Below are 22,778 nucleotides of genomic sequence, written 5' to 3'. Positions count from 1 at the left end.
AAATATTCTATACACATTTCGCTACGTTACCACGCTGAAACTACTGTTATTGGTTGTTTCACCGGTTTACTTTGATCATGATTGGTTAATCTTTCTGTCTTCCAGGAAACTGGCCAATGACAAAAATGCGCGCCTATTTTAAGTTTGAAAATACGTCCGTTATTGTTTGAGTCGGTATGAGGTGAGCATCTGCTCTGCTGATTATTACCCCGTCGGACACGGATTATTTTAAAAATTCTTGTTAAATTCTTATTTTGAGCGAATTTGAGTTGTGATATGTCAATGAAGGACAAAAGCTGGAATGTGAACAGAGGATGGGGTCGTAATGTTACGTGGTCTGTAAAAATACTGGCGAAATCACTAAAGGTAAGACAACATTTTTTAATCTTAACAGTCTAACGTGAACGTTAAACGTTATGTTCCTGTCCTTAATGTATGTCGTTACCACAGTTTCACTTTAGATATGTTAACAAATATCAAAAAATGTTTAAAAGGTATTAACGTTCTGTTCTGTTGAAATCTGTTGAATAGAGTGTAAATTTAGTTTGTGGGTAACGCTATAAGCTGATAATCACCCGTTAATGAAGATCATTATCTTCATTTTTTACTGTCTGTAGACAAGATTTTTACAAACTGGTAACGGACATAGGCCTAATGCAGTCAGCCTGCAAATGAGTGTTTTTCTACTGCATCAGTGAAGCGCGCTAGAGATATTATTAAGTTTATTCATGTATCTTACGTTACCATCTGACACTGCTGTGCGTTGTTGTTGGTGGTTTGTGTTAGCTTAAATGCATGAGAGGTAATTAGTCTCGGAATAAAGTGATAAAATCGTAATTTATTCGTTAGAAGTTCAAAACCTCTAAGAACACTGATAACTGCCAATGATTATATTTGTTTATATTTGTTTTAGGTTAAGCATTGGAATATGATTTTTTCGGGGGGAGAACACCCAAATAGAGACAAATCCACCAACTACAGTAAGTTTTTGTTTTGTTTCTTGTCAATTTTACACACTCTTTCGAAAACCTACACTGGGATTAATATAAAGTAAAGTATGATTCTCATCATCAAAGAAAGACATTTACTGATAGAAAGTCTGAGTAACTTTTTGTACTTTTGTCTTTCTTCCTCTGACGTGCCGCAGTGAAAGGTCATGTCACCTACCTTCATCAGTCCTGTCTTTAATTCACTGGAAAACATTAAGGGAAAGACCCTCAGACATGTCATAACAGGATAAAGGCTGCAGGTAACATTATATTATGGCTTGATTTTGATGTACCAGTTGGCTTTTTTGTGTGCTTCCCTTTCTATGATACACATTTTTCTGGGATGCCATGCTTTAAATATGCGTTTACATTTTAATCATGTAATAACTAACAGTCTCAAAGATGACAGTACTCTGTTCATGTTGTGTGAATGTGTTATAATGGCAAACGTTTGTAGTATTAAATACATTTTAAGATTGTTTATGGAATGAAAAAAGAATCCTGCTTTTTTAGGGCTTTTTTAGAGCTTTTCATTGAATCATTTCTTGTTTCCCCTTCCAGACTCACCAAGGATCCATATGATTACTGGCAATTTGGTGGAGGATTTTTCTTTAGCTGCTATCACTTCTGGTATGCATTCATTGACCTTTTATGATTTGATTTTACTCAATTTAATAAAAATGTACACTACCGTTCAAAAGTTTGGGGTCAATATGATTTTTTTATATATATATATATATAAAATAGAAATAATTTTTTTTCAGAAAGGACACATTAAATTGATCAAAAGTGACAGTAAAGACATTTATAGTAATGCAATATATATATATATATATATATATATGAAGAGTTCAGATGCAAAAGCCTCTAAATGCCATTTGAAATTTTCTTCTTTAATGATGATTTTTATCAAGCTTGTATATTTAAGTTCAGTAATTTCACTTAAATAACAATTTGCCATTTAAGTGAAATTACTGAACTTAAATATACAAGTTTGATAAAAATCATCATTACAGAAGAAAATTTCAAATGGCATTTAGAGGCTTTTGCATCTGAACTCTTCATATATATATATTTTAATTAATTGCTTTTCTCTTGAACTTTCAACGAATCCTGAAAAATTAATCACGGTTCAAAGGGATAGTTCACTTTGAAATTAATTTTTGATATGTTTTATCTTACCTCAAGGGCATCCAAGATGGTGTCTTTGTTTCCAGAGTATTTTCAATTTTGACATTTTTAGGTCAAACCGTTCTTGTCTGTCAGTCGTGTAATGGAGATTTATGGGGCCCACCTCAAAGAGCATGCACAGAGAAGTCCAGATTAAACATGATTTAATGACTCGTAAATGTAAGTACACATTGATGGCCTAAGACACGAAACGAGCAGTTTGTGTGAGAAAACTAACAGTATTTATTTCGTTTTTACCTCTTGTAACCACAGCCACGTCCAACTGATCTGAAGGCACGGGCGCTTCGGTCTGCGCATGCGCCGGGAGTGATCTCTTGCGTGTGTACGTCATTCATTTTTTACACAGAGATTCGGAAGTTTTATTGCGATTTACTATATATCTAAATATGTTTAGATCCCAGTGACAGTTAAAACTTCCGAAATCTCTGTGTAAACAATGAATCACTTCCAGCGCTTGCGCAGACCGATTATGCCTTCAGATCACTTGGACTTGGCTGTGGTTACAAGAGGTAAAAACGATATAGGCCTAAATACTGTTGGTTTTCTCACACAAACTGTTCGTTTCGTGTCTTAGGCCATCAATGTGTACTTACATTTATGAGTCATTAAATCATGTTTAATCTGGACTTCTTTGCATGCTCTTTGAGGTGGTGACCATAGACCTCCATTATATGACTGACAGACAAGAATGGTTTGACCTAAAAATGTCAAAATTGAAAATACTTTTGAAACAAGGACACCTACATCTTGGATGCCCTTGAGGTAAGATAAAACATATCAAAAATTAATTTCAAAGTGACCTTTAATATTAAGCAGCAATCAATTCCACCTTGGGGCTCTGAAGAACTGCTTGTTAATTATGGTTGATATTGTACATTTACATCTGAATACATAACATGCCTTGGATAGTGTTGTATACTTTTTCAACTCGACTGTTATTGAACAGTGTAAGTGAAAATCTTGTAAATAATTTTGTATTCAGTTTTAACTGTTTTTGCTTTTATTTATGAGCTACAGGATCGTACAGAGAGCAGACAAGAAGTGAAGAGGGAGCAAGAGGAAGCGATGGCATCGGAGCAGACCTCAAGCTGGGACTCTACTAGAGCAATGCAAAAGGCTGTCGCATTTTATTGAGATGCTAAGTTTTTCTACTGTTACTGTACACTTAAAATATTAAATGTATTTAATCTAAGTTTTACTGTAATTGAACAAAAACTGTCTTTTAAGTATTCCATTCAGATTTGTACTTTACTTTAACATTACTTTGAAAACACTGCAAGTTAAAGTTTTCAGACGTAGAAAGTATTTTTAGACTTTTTTGTTTTGTTTTCCAAAATAAAACTTGTTTTACAATCTTGAGCATGTGCTAACTCTTTATTAAATGTGTTGGTAATTAAGCCATTGCTGTCAGTCATTTGACATTAAACAATGTTTTAGTGTAGACTACAGTATGTACAGTTAATCACTAAATCAGTTAGCATTGTTATGATCGTGTATTCAAACTACGTTGTAATTTAATGTATAATTGTATTCTCCCATGTTGAAAGGTAAGACTGAAACAATATCACGATAGCAACGTTGATTCAATTTGCAAAACCGAAGCATAATTAAATGTTGGTTTAACTTCGACATACAACTTTTACTCACCAATATTGAAAGGAGAGATCGTGAAACAACGTCGCGACATCAACAGTGAAACAACATTCATGATGTCAACGGTGAAACAACGTAGCAAAATCAACGTTGATTAGATTTGCAAAATCGAAACATAATCCAATGTTGATCCAACCTTGGTCCCTGACGTTGTTTCACCGGTGAATCAACGTTAAAATGCCAGCTGGGAAAGAAACCAAAGCATGAACAAAATTCAAATTCAAGAACACTATAAACAAATAACTAAATAAATTTGGCTGTAAAGCTCTACCGTAGTAATAGTTAAATGAAATCAATGTATACTCAATAGTCACAGTAAATGAACTGAAACCAAAATACAAATTCAGAAATACCAAGGTGTTTGAAACTGATTAAAGAAATAAACAAGAAAAGGGAAACAAAAGAAACTTAAAGCATAACACTGAGACACACTTCTGTAACCAGAGCTCAGAAAGCACAGAAAATCCTAATTAAAAGCAACATGGAAAGTTTACTGGAAGCACATCACCCCCATTCTAAACACAGAACAATTTTGAACTGGAAACAGAACAGCAACTTTATGATGAGACACAGAGCCTCGGAGCATGTCCACTTTCGATTCCCCAACGGGCAACACGTCCAGTAAACAACAGGAGTCAGTGGTTAGAAGCTTCAGCGGTCTTTAGGACTGACATAGGACTGGCGAATCAATGACATCACGGGCCCCTGAAAGTGACACCTACGACTGGCACACCGTGCTTTTTTACACCCATGGTCACAGTCCATTGGCCAAACCTTAAATCACGAAAATAGGAGGGGTAATATCCCATCCTGCCACACACACACACACACACACACACACATATATATATATATATATATATACAAAATGATTTTCCTCATGGAGAAAACAAAATACTATGAAAGTAGTTTCAGTTAGGGTTTTCACTGTTTTGCATCAAATACAATGTGATTTTCGTTGATCGATATCTGGCAGCAGCAGCACATTTTTCCTCGTGAGTTGTTAGCTATGCAGAACATTCACAGCTTATATTAACCGCACGCCACTGATATATATATATATATATATATATATATATAGTGAAAATATGTGATGCATTAGGGCAACCTACTAAATATAAGATATAAAAGAAACATGCTTTAATAACACCTTTGTTGTGCATTATTTTCAAAAAGGAATGGGCGTTTCAATTGAACACGTTGAATGTTCAATTGTGTAATTGTGGCATTTCTCTAAAGAGGTGAAGAGATAGATTTTATGTAATGAAATTCAGATTTACTGTCACTGATGGAAGCAATATGTGCAAACTCATGTCAGAAACCACCATCATCATCAGCATCCATACGAATCAATGCCCGTGTTTATATATTTACAAAGTCTTCAAGTAAAAAACATCCCCTTGCATTAGGATGGTGGAGGGTTTTGAAGTCCGAATGAATGTGGAAAGGAAGACAGTCAATTAATCATGAAACATCTTGTCTATCTTTCTTCTCCTGACAGTCCTGTATCCTGTTGAACAACATCCAGCAGCTCAGAGTTCAGCTGGAGAAGATGTTTGAGTCCATGGGAGGAAAACAGGTCAGTAATCTAATCCTGTTACTTCAACACTCTACAACAATGCTTCCCCACTAACTGTTTGAGTTAAGTTATAGCACATCCCTTGCTGGAAAGATGCGTTCATGACATGTCAAATTGCCGTAATTATGAGTCGGATTAGTTGCAATTAGAAGGTCCATCAAGTTTATGGCTTTACCAGTTACAGGTGGTTAGACTGCTTTGTTAGTCTGGGGACTAAAAATACGTCAGGAAACCGGCTTCTTCCAGGCATTCGACACCTCAGTGTGGAGTTTGGGTAAAAATGGTAAGCACTGGCGTGGAGGTTGCATGCAGGAAGGCAAAAATCTTTCATCTACTTTAGATTTCACTTTAGACTTCTGCCTATAATTGCAAATCCTTATTATCCCCTGAACCAATACTTACAACATCCAGCAATATTGCAATATTGGGGCCTCAGGCGAGTGGGTCAATCCTTCACCCCCGCCCAGAACTATAGAGGCTGTGGGCTTTCTGTGGGCTTTCTGTGGGATTCCTGCAAGACCGTCTCTCCACGGGGTTATCCCACTCCACACTGAAGGTGTATGTGGCTGCTTACCACACCCCTTTGAGTGGAGGTTCCCTTGGGAGATACCCACTTATATATCGATTCCTGCGTGGCACCTTGAGACTGAGGCCAGCAGTTCGCACGAGTGTACCATCTTGGGATCTGGCCATTGTCTTAGAAGGTCTCTCCCTAGCTCCTTTCGAGCCCATCGAGGAATTTTCTGAAAAATTTCTTACACTTAAGACTATCCTTCTTCTCGCTATCTCAGCTCTAAAAAGAATAGGAGATATTCAAGCACTTTCTGTGGCTCCCTGGTCCCTGGAATTTGCTCCTGATATGGTTAAGACCTTCCTCTGTCCGAGACCAGGTTATGTTCCTAAGGTACCAACTACTTCTGTTAGACCTATAGTACTGCAGGCTTTCTGTCTTCCGCCTTTTTTGACGTCAGACCAGGAGAAACTTAATTTGCTGTGCCCCGTTAGGACTTTAGATGCGTATGTCCACAGAGCTGCCCGGTGGAGGAAATCGGAACAATTGTTTGTCTGTTTCGGGTCACCTAAGAAGGGGTGTCCTGCATCTAAGCAAAGGATGAGCAAGTGGGTGGTCGAGGCCATCTCACTTGCTTACGCTTCGGTTGGTCAGCATTCTACTAGGAGTATGGCTGCCTCTAGAGCTCTTCTTCCAGGGGCTTCTCTTCAATATGTTTGTGATGCGGCAGGCTGGTCCTCACCGCACACTTTCGTCAGATTTTATCCTCTTGATTTTAGCTCCACTTCTGGGGCTCAGGTTCTCTCGTCGGCTTGTGTCTCCTAATCACACACGACAGAGACTTGTTCGTATGGGGACATGGGTATTGCGCTCCCACTGCGATTACACACAGTGGTAGTCCCTGAAGGGGAACGTCCCAGGTTACGTATGTAACCCTAGTTGCCCGAAGTGACGGACGCTGCGTGTCCTGCCATTCTCCCGGTATCCCCTTGGATCGCTTGCTTCATTAACATCAGAAGCTGGCGTGCTTATGATTCTGCTTATGATTTATAGTTTCCTGGTCGATGACATCACTCAGTGTGACGCTCTTTCTCTCCATTGACTGATTTCATTCATGCTTCAGACACACTACGCTGGAGGCGTTCCCGCTGCGATTACATGCAGCGTCCAGCCCTCCAGGGAACTAGGGTTACATACGTAACCTGGGACGTTTCCTGGTCGATGACGTCACCTGCCTGATGACTGATTCCATACGTGCTTCAGGACGCACAAGTTATATGAATAAAGGGAATATATTTCAAATACAATAAAGTATACTTTTTTTTTTCACTAGGGCGATGGAACTTGCGACCCTAATTGGCTAACGATTCTTTTGGGAAACAAACTCCTGGTTGATTGTTTGCATGTTTTTGTTGTTCGCAACCAGATCAAACACTTGCTGTCTGATTATAGTCGTAGTATTATTTTGCATAAGCTAGACTTTTTATCTAACCACATTCAATTGAGAATTGAAAATTGTAGATCCATTAGCAGAACATGCTGCTAAATAGTGATGCAGGAAACACTGTTGCTTGTTTGGTTAGCATTGACAGTTCAAGAACCATTGGAAAACAGAAAATCAGGAAAAATCTATTTGGGGTATTTCACAAGAATTTAGGTTAATTAATGTAGTGATCAAATATTATGATGTCATGAACAACAAAGCCCCACCTTGATCCATTTGACATCCAGTGTTATCATAGAAATAAATGATTCCTCATGGATTTCCTCATAATTATGGGATTTCTGTCATGATGTGAACGCAACTTAACATCCCTTGTGAATTTTGCATGTGTGTTGTAATGCTTTTCTCTCTCTTCTATAAATGTGATAAACCTCTCCAACTATGACAATATCCTTGTTTCTTGTCATTCCCGTCTCCTCTGGGCTCTTGCACCAGGAGGAAGGGACTGTGGTCTTCTGCAAGGTGTGTGGACAGGTTTCCTCTAACATCTCTCTAGGCCAGTGCTCTACAGCCAGACCAGCTGCAGAAATCGGTAGAATCCTGTCATCATTTACTCACGCTCATGTCGTTCCAAGCCCGTAAGACACAAGTCTTATGTGTAAAATTGAAACGGGTTTGGAGCAACATTAAATGACGGTGAATGAAGACACTGAACCAGATCTCTGCAGCTTCCCAGTTGTGAATTCAGGCTGTAGTGTACGGCCTTAATTCATTCCAGTTGATCAGTTTTACTGACCAGGTTTGAGCAGCACGAGTGCTCTCACACCCATTGAAACCCACCTCACATCCTGTCACTCGCACTTCCTGTTCAGTCCCCTTAAGAGCATGTCGCACCTGCTCGAGTTACCTGGCATGAAAACTCAGATGAACGAACGATTATCTTCTGTAACAGAGGCTGCTAAGGCTGCTAAAATTCAAAAAGACAATTCAGACAAAAGTGAACATTCTGTCATCATGTTCTCACCCTCATAAATATTTAGGCCTACAGTACATTTAAGATCTATGTATTTAAATTACATTTAAATTTCAATCCATGTGGATTACGCAGTTTCAACATTAAAGGGGACATATCATGCAAAATCCACTTTGTTAGCCCTTAAATGCATTTTGTTGTATATTTGGAGTGTTTATAAGTAACAGAAAAGATGAAATTATTCTCTTCAGGTGCTTCGTTTATGTCTTTATATTCTGTTTTGGTCATATTTTTCAACCTGTTCAGATTTTTCTGTTCTCTATGACGTTTTTTGAACTATCACGTCACAGTATTTGCAGCGGGACTGACAAATAAGGACATTGACTACCGGTCCAACACTTCGAGCAATCCGCCATTATTATTTCTCGCTCCGATTTTGTAGTCCGAGCTCAATGATGCAGAAGTTACGAGAGGGCAAGTCAAAATGTTCGGTTCTTGGATGTAGTGACCTGAAGCACTTCAAGGATCCCCACTTCAACAAACTCCGATTGTTGTATACAGAAGTGTTTGCCGATCGACTTCGTCTGAATGAGGGGTAAATTCCTTCTATCATTTAGCTGCTGTGTTTTCTGATGCTTTTCTACACGTAAGTTATTATATTATTATTAATACAGATTTTTAGTGGTAAGATTGGACCGTAGTCATTTATCTTGTCAGTGTGCTTGTTTTAACAAGAGAAATAGTCGACTTTCACTAATAACACAACATAGATAACTTAACGTTACATACCCCTGCATCCATATGAAGACGTTGTTCTGCAGGTTCGTCGTCGTCTTTTTCAAATCGCTCGCTCTGGCTCGAATATGTAAGGCTTGATGGACAAGTCTTCCGTTGTTGACATTTTGTTAACGAGTGATTAAAAATGTCCTTTGAAGCTATAGTATATAATCGTATATCTCTTATCAAACTACAATAATGGGCGAACGCGGGGAGTTGAACTGAGTGTGAAATCAGCGACCTGGAGAGCGGGCGGGGAAAGACGCAACTCTATTTTATTTAAAGGGGCCGCTTTGAAATGGGTCGCTCACAGACCACATCAGAAAAGGGGTAGAAAAGGGGCCTGTGGAGCTATAATAATGAGGAATTCAGACCCAAGCATTGCCGTTATGCTTTATATAGACCACAAATGTATGATTTATAAGTAAAAATGAATGATTTAAAAGCATGATATGTACCCTTTAACTAATCAACTTAAAGTGATACATATTTGTCAGTCATACATGAATGAAACGCAAATATTACATGAATTTATGGAGAGAGAAAAATACATGGAATAGTTGCTAACACTTTACAATAAGGTTCAATCGATTAACATTAGTTACTATATTACAGTACATGTGAAAATTTTGGAAACATTTACAAGTACACTGTAAAAAAATTATTGTCAAATTAACAGTAACTTACTGGCAACAATTATCCAGTACTTGCTGTATTTCATTCAACAGTAAAATTACTGTAACACTAACTACAGTACTGTTAAGCATACTGTAAAATCAAATAACATTATTTTACTGTAATTTCTTACCATATTAAAGTACAGTATTACACTGTTCATTTTTAATAATACTGTATAGTATTATACAGTTATTAAATGTTATTGTATTTATTTTATAGTGCTACTGTGTAACCTGTAGAATATGTAGAAAATCCTATATAGAAATATTATTTTAACTGTTAATGGGAAATAGAAAAAAGAACAATTGAAGCTTTAACTGCTCAAGGTTTATTGTGTATTTTAAACACATTAGCAAGTTACATCTGTAAATGTACATTTACATATGTACATTTAAATACATGAATAAAATTAAATACATGAATAATAATAATGTAATATAATACAATAAAAATCATGCATGACAATCATGAACACTCATGCGTTTCAATTCATGCAAAAAATTATTATGAACAGGTAAAATAGAAAAGATTAAAGGGGCGCTATCTGTTCAATCTATTAGAAAGGGGGAAAACAGCTTAAACTAGTCCAAGATGGTCTACTGGTTTGAGATGAACTGTCTAACTGGTCAGACTGCTTTCTAACTAGAGGACCACATTTGCAGGGCTGGGAGACATGTATAAACTAGCTTTGACGAGTAAACCACCAATCCAGATGAGTATTACAAAATGACAATTTGTTATCCAGTGTCCTTTAAAAAAATCTAAACACAAAACAACCTCATCATGCACATGTGCCATGAAAAATTTGCATTACGGTATTAATAATCATTTATATGCAGACTTAATCTTCTAACATTTGCAATAGGAAGTTCTCTATCCAAGCTTTCATGCAACTGAACCTTAAACTGTACAACAACGTTTATTGTGTATTTTCACAGAACAATTCTTAACAACTTGCAGATAGGCAATTATCTGTTCAAAATTCGCAGATGGCAAATAATCTGTTTAAAATGTTCTCAGTGGGTCAGTATTGGACCAAGGTATAGTAGTAGTAGTTGGATAAATAGAATAATTAAATTAAATTAGATTAGATTTACAATTCATCGGTCATCTAGATGGATGGGGTCTTCTTAATAAGCACAGCTCACACCTGTGGAAAAGGAGAACAGACAAGACAGTTAAAATACAGTAAAAACGTTTTTGTTGTTGTTGTTTTTAGCTAAACAGAAAAAAATGATGTCTAAAGTGTAATTCACTTAATACTAACATCTTGTTTGTTGGACTGTTTAAAATCAATTCATTTATGATCACGTGAAAACATCAAGCTTGCTTGTGTGATACTAAGTTACATCGTATGACAAAAAAAGCTTGACAAGGCATCTTTCCCATCAAATGAGTAACGTAACGTTACATGTCAGTTTACACATAGTTATAAAAACAATTACGATATTATAGCAGACAATACTGTAAATGTCACACATAGCTTTGTATTTGGACAAAACTGCACTTTTTGGGCGCTGTGGTGCATCAGATAGAGACCGTCACTGAGGTAAACATTAACGTTAACTTAAATGGCAGATTGCCAGGTCAGGATTTACACGAAAATAAGCGTGAAAAAATCAATAAGAGGAATCAAAACTTTAATTTTATAACAATAATCCGAATCCTAACCTTGGATATCCGATTTCAGGATACATTTATGGATTTTTTTCAATTCCCAACCCTATAAAATAATAATGAACGTGCAGGCGTTTCCACCGACATAACGTGGTAAATAACAAAACTGATTAGACCGTTTAGACCTTATAAGAGGCTAACTTATATACTAGTAAATACTAGTAAATACTATATACTAGTCAAGTAACTTAGGCTATCAACATTAAAGATATCCACGCCTATAGAATAGTAAACGCACAATATCGGATTTGGATCGGCCTCGTCTCACCGATACTGAGTATTGGATTGGGACATCCCTAATATATACCCATGCATATATTTCAACTCTTTTGAAGTCATATGATAAATGTTGGTCAAAATTCATTGATATACCACATCTGTTACTTTTCTGGCACTTTTTGGAGCTTAAAACCATAATTATAATTCACTTTTATTGCATTGTATAATTTCCCTTTGGAAAAGAGATGCGCAAACACATTGCCTAACTTCTTTTGTGTTCCATGGAAAAAGTAAGTGACAGGTTTAAAATGACATGATGCTGTTATGATGCTGTAAATTATGACAGGGGTCAAAGTTTGTTTTGATTTATTTTATTTTGCTTTAATCAAAAAAAAAAACGTTGTATGGTATACATCTGTTTGGTTTCATAATCACAACAGCGGTCGTCTAGGCAAACATAAAATACTTAAAAATCAAATTAAAGATTTATAAAGTGATCATTTGTACGAGTGCTAGAGGTCTGTCAGATTAAGGCTATATATGTCTTACCTCTCTTGAAATTAAGGCTGGAGGCTACAGTGCTTAAAAAAGGATTGCAGCTGTTTGAAAGTATGACTAATATGATTCCTTCATGAAACTCCTTCTGAGAGAGCAAAAGCGAAACACACCAAATATAACCCTGCCATGCTCTGGCAGCGCCACCGTTCCCAAAGCAATTAGCAAACTGAAAGAAAAATGCAATTACAGTGGCTCGTTATCATGGATTTATAAATATAAGATCCCAAACTGTCCAAGAAAAATTAATTGCAGAAGTGAAAGTTAGCTTCGATAGTCAGTCTGAAACAGGGTCTCGGGCGAAAACTGACCGCCTTCAAGCATCTGTTTTCTGCTCATTAACGATATGAGGTAGACCACAGGGGCACTATACAAGAGTAATCTTTACAATCTTTACAATTTCACATCATGAATCCCTAATTAAGATTCAAATTATAATGTAATAAATGTAGTTAGAACTTAACATTAACATTTTACATGAGCTCTGCTCATCACGCTCTGCTTACATGCTTTTATAAATAAAAGCTTTGTTGGACTATGCATTATTTGGATAATTCTTCAAAAAATAAATCTGTTACAATTGATTATGTTGCATAGAACTGAATAAAGAATAATATATTGATATCTAACAGTAATATATTTTACGTCTAATTTTAGTGTGTTACTTTCTATTAAACTGGTTATTTTATTTTATTTATTGGCTTGTAAATTCAGTAAAGTAAAATGATTGAATTTCATTACAAACTCAAATTAATACAAATATTCCAAAAATAAATAAATAAAAGGTCATTCAATTGGATAATTGATGATTATAAAGCATTTTTGGTTACGATTTTTGTCCCAGAATTTTAATTTCGGTGCATCCCTACTAAATTCTCATAGAAGCAATGTAGGGGAAAAAAGAAATTCAATGTACTTAAATGTAAGATATACTTAAAAACAAAAAAGTTTTTCATTGCGTTTTTGAAAAGTTCTGTGTCCAGACGACAGCAATCCACATTCAAACGGATCTGCAAAAACTAAAACACTGTATCATGTAAATTTGCAGCAAATTTTTCTTTTTCTTTTTTTTTTCTTTTTTTTTTCATTTTTACTTGAAAACGATTTGACGATGCAACAAAAGATACCATGAATAAATACAAATAATTTGCTAATATTTACAGAATTTATTTAAGACTTTATTTCATTATTTATCATTTAAGACTTTTTTTAATAATTCATTTATTTTATTTAAATAATATTTATATTAAAAGTATAAAATACTTTTTAATGTAATATATGAATGGCCAAAATGCATAAAAAGTTTTCCGTTTTTACTTGAAAACCTTTTCATTTTTTGTGACATTTTTATTTGACGATGCAACAAAAGATACCATGAACAAATCTCAGGTACAATCCCAGGTTTGGGATTGTAATACAATCCCATTCAAAAGTTTAAGATCGATTCTCGATTAATTTTTTTTTATGTTTTTTGAAATAAGTCTCTTATGCTTTTGATTATTTCTTAATCAAAAAACTGTCGAAAATAACAGTATTTTGAAATATTATTACAATTTGAAATAACTTTTTTCTATTTGAATATTCAAAAGTATTCCTGATGCAAATCCATTTTTTTAGCATTATTGGTCTTGTCTTCAGTGTCACATGATTCTTCAGAATTTATTATTATATGCTGATTTGCTGCAAGAAACATTTCTGCTTTTTATCAGGAATCTTTGGTTATAGAAAAAAAAACAATCAATATCTTTTGTATCATTATAAATGCCATTACTATAACTTTTTATTTAATGCATCCTTGCTGAATGAAAACATGCATTTCTTAAAAAAAAAAAAAAAAAAAAACTGAAACCAAACTTTTGAATGTATAAATCACAGTAATGCATATGAGATTTATTTGCATCACAGTAATTAGAATTGGGGTGGTTGTGTTCTCAAAAATTGTGACTTTTCATCAAGCACAATATCATTTCTTTTTTTTCCGTTTCTTTTTCTTTTAAACAAACCTTCGTAATGGGTCACACTTGCAAAGCATTTGTTGTTGTCGTGTTATCAGTCAGAATCACCTCCATTACCTATTCGGTGACCGACATCTCCTCTGATCTCCATTAACCTGATGAGGTCTCTTGCACGAGCATTGGCCCGCTGCCATCATTGATTGATATGGTCGCCCCGCTGCTTACCGAGAACCATAAACACCGTTACAATTCACAAGTCAGCCATCCATCCCTGACTACATGGACGTCCTGCCTCATCCAAGCACAGCTATGGTGTAATACAAGAACATTGCCATTTAAATGCAACTAATAAACTAATAGATGTTCCACTTCACTTTCATGTTCGTCAAAGCAATCTGTCGCAAGTCTTGCTGTGTGTATTTGTGGATTATCATGCTGATACACGGCACCCCCTTCAGGGCACAATGTTTTAATCATTAGGTGCACATGGTACTCCAGCATGGTTCGGTAATACTTGGCTGAGATACACCCATCAAGCACAGTAGGGAATGCCAAGATAGTGCAGCCCAAACCATCACTGATCCTCTGGGCATGAAACAGGCCTGGGTGTTGAGCCTCTTTGTGGCTTCTCCACAAAATAACTATGACAATGAAAGTGGACTCATCAGAGAACAATACATGTTTCACATTGTCCACAGCCCAAGATTTGCATTGTTGCCACAAATGAAATCGACATTTGGTATTGGCACAAGTGACCAAAGGTTTGGCTGAAGCAGTCTGATTAAGAATATTAACTTTGTGGAGCTCTCGACAAACAGGAGATTAAACATTTAAATCTGCTGTGAGTTGGGCTGCTCTATCATTTTGGATACAATCCGGGTTATTACCTGGATTACCTTTTAGACAGCTTCCTTTTGCTTTTTGACAGTTGCTTCTGTTGGATGTGGTTTGACCTACGTGGTGGTATGCCGACATTACCCTGGATACCATAGCTCTCGATACACCACAAAGACGTATTGTCCTGGTCACAGATGAGCCAGCTACTATAATCTACTAATACTCTAATGAGAGTTAGTTGACATGTAGTTGCAAATTTACTTATAATTAGTAGAATGTCTAAAGTGGACAATTGAAAATAAAGTGTATCCAACTTTTTTCCTCGTCTCATGATTCTGGAACATAAGTGTAGGAGCCATTTCAATGTTTCTGTCCAGGTTTGGCCATTAGGGGGCACTAGGGTTATGACTTACTTAGGAGGGTAGCTGTAATCAAGGGCAGGTGTTGCCAGAGGGAAACCGCCACCGAGGCTGTGGTTGAATGCTTGTTTTGTGACTATTGGTGAAGATGGAATATTGTTCCGTTATGGAAAAGGAAATCCTTGTGTAAATCCAATAAATATCTCTCACAACAGAGAAGAAAAGAGAACATTAAGCTTTGTTGTATCATTACTCAATCAAGCCAAAGCGCCATGGCCAACTTCAACCCTCTGCATAACCCTCGGCTGTTTTAAGCTTAGCGGTTATAATAAGCATAGTCAATAATGCCAAATGTCTCACAGTTTTAGCATATTTAGAGATGAGCAAGTCCAGTTTAAAGAGGGTTTTTTTTTTCACTTTGTCTTTTCCCTGTAAAGTTTTTTAAAATGGTCCATGTTGTCAGTAGTTATAAATAGCACACATTTTATGCAGAATTACATTGGTTTTCTGTATAACTCAACTCTTAGGATGTTGTGAACGTGTAATTGACAGACGTTTTGCATGAATGTTTTGTGTGACTGCAAATATTGAGCGTTGTTTTTGATTGCACTATGATGGATACAGTGAAATGAGAAGTAGGCCGAACATTCACGTGCATTATCAGTAAAATTCACCTTTGTGTTGCAGACAATGTAATGTTTGAATTCAGAACACCTGCATCTCATTGGCTCATCTGCTCTCATGCCTCTGATGTGGTGAAAGGCTTGTATTGAATTTGCCATTATCATTAGTCAACTGACTCCAGTCAAGACCTTTTCAGAGGCTGAGCATGCTTGACAGAAAGCTCGCTGTGCAATGGCAGATAAAATCATCCAACCATGGCACGAAAACAAAGCTGTGTCAGCCAGTTCTCTAAATCAAGTGAACCTGTGTTAAAAACACAAAACATACAACCATACTGTATACAAAAGTGATGTTCAGAGGGAATATTTGTTTTTAATGACCCTATAAGTTCAATTATATATATATATATATATATGGACATCATAAAATGTGTCTATTTAATTGACAGAAATAACAAATATTTGTCCCTGTGACAGGGATTATTTATTTCTTTTAGAGTATTTTTGAACTGTCCTGCATAATGTACAGGATGAGTCAGTCTCCATCGCTGCAAATGTAAATCTGCAAATGTCAAAAACATAACTACACTGTAGTTTTGTTCATTATTTTTGTCCTTTTTTTGGTATCCTAGATGCACTTTTTAATTTCCACTAAGGTAAAAGTTGTTAGAAGTTACACAAGTCACTGATGTGTTCTTTACTTTGCAATTCAACGTACTTTTTTAAAATATTGACTAAATGGATAACGACTGTTTTATTCACTCAAACTCAAGTTTTATTTGCAGTTGGTTGGCTTGTTGAATTTTTGACCCTGCGCCAAAATGTATTTTTTGTATAATAAACTTTCACTTCAGAAGAGTTTAGTATTTGCAATGCAACTAAATATTTCGTAGAGACACTACTGGTTGATTCTGAGTCTTCAGTGCTTCCTGTTCCTGTCATATGCAGCATATCCTGTTCACTGACAGTGATGCTGTGTGTCTCTTACAGCTGGATGCTGAGGCCAGTGGTTTACTCAAAGAACTTCAGAATAAGCTCAATACGGTTCTGGATGAGCTCAGCGCGGTCTTCGGCTCCAGGTGAAGTATCTGGGAACAATGGGTAAAGTTGTTGAGCCGGTGTAAAAATAATGATATTTTGGTAACACTTTACTTAAAGCCTTAATGTATAATACATTATATCTTTTCATAAACAATTGTAACCAAATGCGTTATAATATTTGCAGTTGTTTGTCGTGTTTAATGAAGGTATAACAATGAACAGATACGTATTTTAACTGTGGTTATCTTAAATGAGATCATACAATTCATTATAAGGCACATTAAACGACATAGTTAATGCATTAATGTCCCCCTGTAGTCAATCATTTTATCCCCTGAATCTCATCTTTGAAAACCAAAATTACATATTTAAAAAGTTTTTTTCCAAAAATATTTAGGCCTTAAAATCGCTTGAATGTAACACATTTAATATACACAGTTCTATGAATGTGCAAATCACCTCCGCCTCCACTCACTCACACCAGCTCATTGACGATCACACGTTGATTGGTTACAAGGTAGTTTGTGACGTCAGAAACACTAGCGATTTCAAAGCGTGTTTTTAAACAGTCTTTGGTTCACTGCAGTTTTACAAGAGAAAATACTTAGCAATGGTGTGTTGACTTGTGAATTTACACATGGTTTGTTTTAAAGCATATTAAAAACACCACATAGACATATAAACAACATTAAAAGCATGATTTTCACCACATTATACATAAAGACATATTTTAATGAACTTGCTAAAGTCAAGTAAAGAGTGTAAATTCCTTAAACAAATGAAATGTTAACTGGGAAAAATGAAATGAAAAACAGGAAATCATTCAAGGAATCATTCATTATTAGACGTGTGACATTTATGGACTAAGTAAATAGCATCCATTTTACATTTGTTTTGTTTTGCCCTCTGTGATTAAAAAGAATAGACATACAGATGATTAAAGATAAAATGATAAAAAATAATTTTAGCTCAAATGATAAAAATGTGCTGAACCTGCTTTCGTTATCAAATGAAATGATAGTATCTTAAGCTACGTGTGATTATGAATATTGTTTTCAAACTGAGTTTAACACGTCCATCCGCAGTTTCAAGCCAGTGATTGAGGACTGTGTCAAACAAATGAACCAGGAGCTTGTGCAGATTAAAGGAAACGCAGGGAACAAGAGTAATGCAGCCATGGACGCAGAGACGGTCCTGCGACCCCTTATGGACCTGCTGGACAAGAAGTAAGAGAACTGCGGATTACATTTCTTGAAACATGGTAACTAAGGCCTCGTTTACACTGCAGGTCTTGATGCCCAATTCTGATTTGTTGCCTATATCCGATTTTTTTTAACTGTCTGTTTACACGTTCTTTAAATTGTGACCCATATCCGATTCATTTGTTTACATTTGCCATATAGGCTACTAACTGAAATATATCACGCATGCTTAAAGGGTTAAATTATCTTGCACAGATGGACGAACACGAAATATGCTTCATGCTCTGTGATATGCGAAGTTGCAAAACACCACTTTTAAATAAGAAAAAATGTCTATAAAACTCCACGAATCATACGCATATAAGTGAGAACACTTGTTAAAACAGCATACACACCCGAACTTGACTGCACTTCACATGTTTGACATTGGTACTGCTTTCATTCGTAATGCAACGGACCGATCTACGGGATATTAAGCCTTAAAATAAAGGGGTTATTGGGCTGTTCACTGTTATACAATAAAGAGCCTGCACAGAGACAGCAAATAGAAACTAGAAAAAAAAGTTTGATGACACAAACTTTAAGTTGGCTTGAGAAAGCCGGACCAGAGCGTTTGAAGAATTTTGAAGTTTGAATTAAGTTTTAAAGATGGAATTAGAAAGAAAGAAAGAAAGAAAGAAAGAAAGAAAGAAAGAAAGATGGATAGATTAGTTAGAAAGATAGATTAGTTAGATAGATAGATAGATGTTATTGGCAAGAAGCTAACATGATTAGCATGTAGCTAGCTTGATGCTAATATGATCAGCATGTAGTTAAAATGATTAGCATGTTGTTAACGTGATTAGCATGTTGCTAGCATCATAATAGCATGATTAGCATGTTGCTAGCATGATGCTAGCATATTTTTAACAAGAAGCTAACATGACTAGCATGTAGCAAGCATCATGCTAGCATGATTAGCATGTTGCTAGCATCATGCTAGCATATTTTAACAAGAAGCTAGCATGATTAGCATGTAGCTAACATCATAATAGCATGATTAGCATGTTGCTAGTATCATGCTAGCATGTTTTTAGCAAGAAGTTAGCATGACTAGCATGTAGCTAGCATCATGCTAGCATGATTAGCATGTTGCTAGCATCATGCTAGCATGTTTTAAGCAAGAAGCTAGCATGATTAGCATGTAGCTAGCATCATGCGAACATGATTAGCATGTTGTTAGCAAGAAGCTAGCATGATTAGCATGTAGCTAGTATCATTATTAGCATGTTGCTAGCAAGAAGCTAGCATGATTAGCATGTAGCTAGTATCATGCTAGCATGTTTTTAGCAAGAAGCTAGCATGATTAGCATGTAGCTAGCATCATGTTAGCATGATTAGCATGTAGCTAGCATCATGCTAGCATGATAAGCATGTAGCTTGCATCATAATAACATGATTAGCATGTTGCTAGCATCATGCTAGCATGTTTTAGCAAGAAGCTAGCATGATTAGCATGTAGCTAGCATCATGCTAGCATGATTAGCATGTTGCTAGCATCATGCTAGCATGATTAGCATGTTGCTAGCATCATGCTAACATGTTTTTAGCAAGAAGCTAACATAATTAGCATGTAGCTAGCATCATGCTAGCATGATTAACATGTAGCTAGCATCATAATAACATGATTAGCATGTTGCTAGCATCATGCTAGCATGTTTTTAACAAGAAGCTAGCATGATTAGCATGTAGCTAGCATCATGCTAGCATGATTGGCATGTTGCTAGCATCATGCTAGCATGTTTTTAGCAAGAAGCTAGCATGATTAACATGTAGCTAGCATCATGCTAGCATGATTAGCATGTAGCTAGCATCATAATAACATGATTAGCATGTTGCTAGCATCATGCTAGCATGTTTTTAACAAGAAGCTAGCAGGATTAGCATGTAGCTAGCATCATGCTAGCATTATTAGCATGTAGCTAGCATCATAATAACATGATTATCATGTTGCTAGCATCATGCTAGCATGTTTTTAGCAAGAAGCTAGCATGATTAGCATGTAGCTAGCATCATGCTAGCATGATTAGCATGTAGCTAGCATCATGCTAGCATGTTTTTAGCAAGAAGCTAGCATGATTAGCATGTAGCTAGCATCATGCTAGCATGATTAGCAAGTAGCTAGCATCATGCTAGCATGATTAGCATGTAGCTAGCATCATGCTAGCATGTTTTTAGCAAGAAGCTAGCATGATTAGCATGTAGCTAGCATCATGCTAGCATGATTAGCATGTAGCTAGCATCATGCTAGCATGTTTTTAACAAGAAGCTAACATGATTAGCAGAAAGCTAGCATGATTAGCATGTTATTAGCATCAAGAAAGAAAGAAAGAACGAAAGAGAAAGAAAGAATTTTTAGAAAGATGCATAGATTAGTTAGAAAGAAAGATGGATAGATTTGTTAGAAAGAAAGCTGGATAGATTAGTTAGAAAGAAAGAAAGAAAGAAAGAGAAAGAAAGTATTGTTAGAAAGAAAGATGGATAGATTACTTGGGTAGAAAGAAAGAACGATAGATTAGTTAGAAAGAAAGATGGATAGATTAGTTAGAAAGAAAGATGGATAGAATTGTTAGAAAGAAAGATGGATAGATTAGTTAGGTAGAAAGAAAGAACGATAGATTTGTTAGAAAGAAAGAACGATAGATTATTTAGAAAGAAAGATGGATAGATTAGTTAGAAAGAAAGATGGATAGATTTGTTAGAAAGAAAGATGGATAGATTAGTTAGAAAGAAAGATGGATAGATTTGTTAGAAAGAAAGATGGATAGATTAGTTTGAAAGAAAGATGGATAGATTAGTTAGAAAAAAAGATGGATAGATTTGCTAGAAAGAAAGATGGATAGATTAGTTGGAAAGAAAGATGGATAGATTAGTTAGAAAAAAAGATGGATAGATTTGCTAGAAAGAAAGATGGATAGATTTGTTAGAAAGAAAGATGGATAGATTAGTTAGAAAGAAAGATGGATAGATTAGTTAGGTAGAAAGAAAGATGGATAGATTAGGTAGAAAGAAAGATGGATAGATTAGGTAGAAAGAAAGATTGATAGATTTGTTAGAAAGAAAGATGGATAGATTAGTTAGGTAGAAAGAAAGATGGATAGATTAGGTAGAAAGAAAGATGGATAGATTTGTTAGAAAGAAAGATGGATAGATTAGTTAGAAAGAAAGATGGATAGATTAGTTAGAAAGAAAGATGGATAGATTTGTTAGAAAGAAAGATGGATAGATTTGTTAGAAAGAAAGATGGATAGATTAGTTAGAAAGAAAGAAAGAAAGAAAGAGAAAGAAAGTATTGTTAGAAAGAAAGATGGATAGATTACTTGGGTAGAAAGAAAGAACGATAGATTAGTTAGAAAGAAAGATGGATAGATTAGTTAGAAAGAAAGATGGATAGAATTGTTAGAAAGAAAGATGGATAGATTAGTTAGGTAGAAAGAAAGAACGATAGATTTGTTAGAAAGAAAGAACGATAGATTATTTAGAAAGAAAGATGGATAGATTAGTTAGAAAGAAAGATGGATAGATTTGTTAGAAAGAAAGATGGATAGATTAGTTAGAAAGAAAGATGGATAGATTTGTTAGAAAGAAAGATGGATAGATTAGTTTGAAAGAAAGATGGATAGATTAGTTAGAAAAAAAGATGGATAGATTTGCTAGAAAGAAAGATGGATAGATTAGTTGGAAAGAAAGATGGATAGATTAGTTAGAAAAAAAGATGGATAGATTTGCTAGAAAGAAAGATGGATAGATTTGTTAGAAAGAAAGATGGATAGATTAGTTAGAAAGAAAGATGGATAGATTAGTTAGGTAGAAAGAAAGATGGATAGATTAGGTAGAAAGAAAGATGGATAGATTAGGTAGAAAGAAAGATTGATAGATTTGTTAGAAAGAAAGATGGATAGATTAGTTAGGTAGAAAGAAAGATGGATAGATTAGGTAGAAAGAAAGATGGATAGATTTGTTAGAAAGAAAGATGGATAGATTAGTTAGAAAGAAAGATGGATAGATTAGTTAGGTAGAAAGAAAGATGGATAGATTAGGTAGAAAGAAAGATGGATAGATTAGGTAGAAAGAAAGATGGATAGATTTGTTAGAAAGAAAGATGGATAGATTAGTTAGAAAGAAAGATGGATAGATTTGTTAGAAAGAAAGATGGATAGATTTGTTAGAAAGAAAGATGGATAGATTAGTTAGGTAGAAAGAAAGATGGATAGATTAGGTAGAAAGAAAGATTGATAGATTTGTTAGAAAGAAAGATAGATAGATTAGTTAGGTAGAAAGAAAGATTAGGTAGAAAGAAAGATAGATAGATAGATAGATAGATAGATAGATAGATAGATAGATGGATAGATGGATAGATGGATAGATGGATAGATAGATAGATAGATAGATAGATAGATAGATAGATAGATAGATAGATAGATAGATAGATAGATAGATAGTTCATTAGCTCATATAGAATGGTAGTTTAATTGA

At 35.4% G+C, this 22,778-nt stretch overlaps 1 protein-coding gene and 1 long non-coding RNA gene across 5 annotated transcripts in view; both read left to right on the top strand.

The window, feature by feature from the left end:
- Nucleotides 1-22,778, top strand: part of unc13c (unc-13 homolog C (C. elegans)) — a 343,459-nt gene that overhangs the window by 258,095 nt on the left and 62,586 nt on the right. For 2 of the 3 annotated variants that reach the window (XM_089135436.1, XM_089135437.1), the window contains 4 exons: nt 5,335-5,412; nt 7,863-7,889; nt 17,011-17,099; nt 18,147-18,287. In XM_089135436.1, the coding sequence (XP_088991562.1) occupies nt 5,335-5,412; nt 7,863-7,889; nt 17,011-17,099; nt 18,147-18,287 (335 nt within the window). The remainder of the gene's footprint in view (nt 1-5,334; nt 5,413-7,862; nt 7,890-17,010; nt 17,100-18,146; nt 18,288-22,778) is intronic. The other variant, XM_089135438.1, reaches the window with a different exon arrangement.
- LOC120466773 (uncharacterized) lies at nt 139-3,443 on the top strand. Of its 2 annotated transcripts, none has more exons than XR_016169908.1 (5): nt 139-366; nt 914-980; nt 1,148-1,249; nt 1,551-1,619; nt 3,192-3,443. It is a non-coding gene; the product is annotated as an uncharacterized LOC120466773 (long non-coding RNA). The 2 variants fall into 2 exon arrangements; XR_016169907.1 differs by having other exon boundaries at nt 142-366; nt 3,198-3,413.

Source organism: Pimephales promelas, chromosome 10 (assembly GCF_988280905.1).
Source record: "Pimephales promelas chromosome 10, fPimPro1.hap1.1, whole genome shotgun sequence".
In the NCBI taxonomy this organism is placed as follows: domain Eukaryota; kingdom Metazoa; phylum Chordata; class Actinopteri; order Cypriniformes; family Leuciscidae; genus Pimephales; species Pimephales promelas.
The sequence above is the reverse complement of the archived record's forward strand: the minus strand, read 5'-3'. Positions and strand labels throughout refer to the sequence as shown.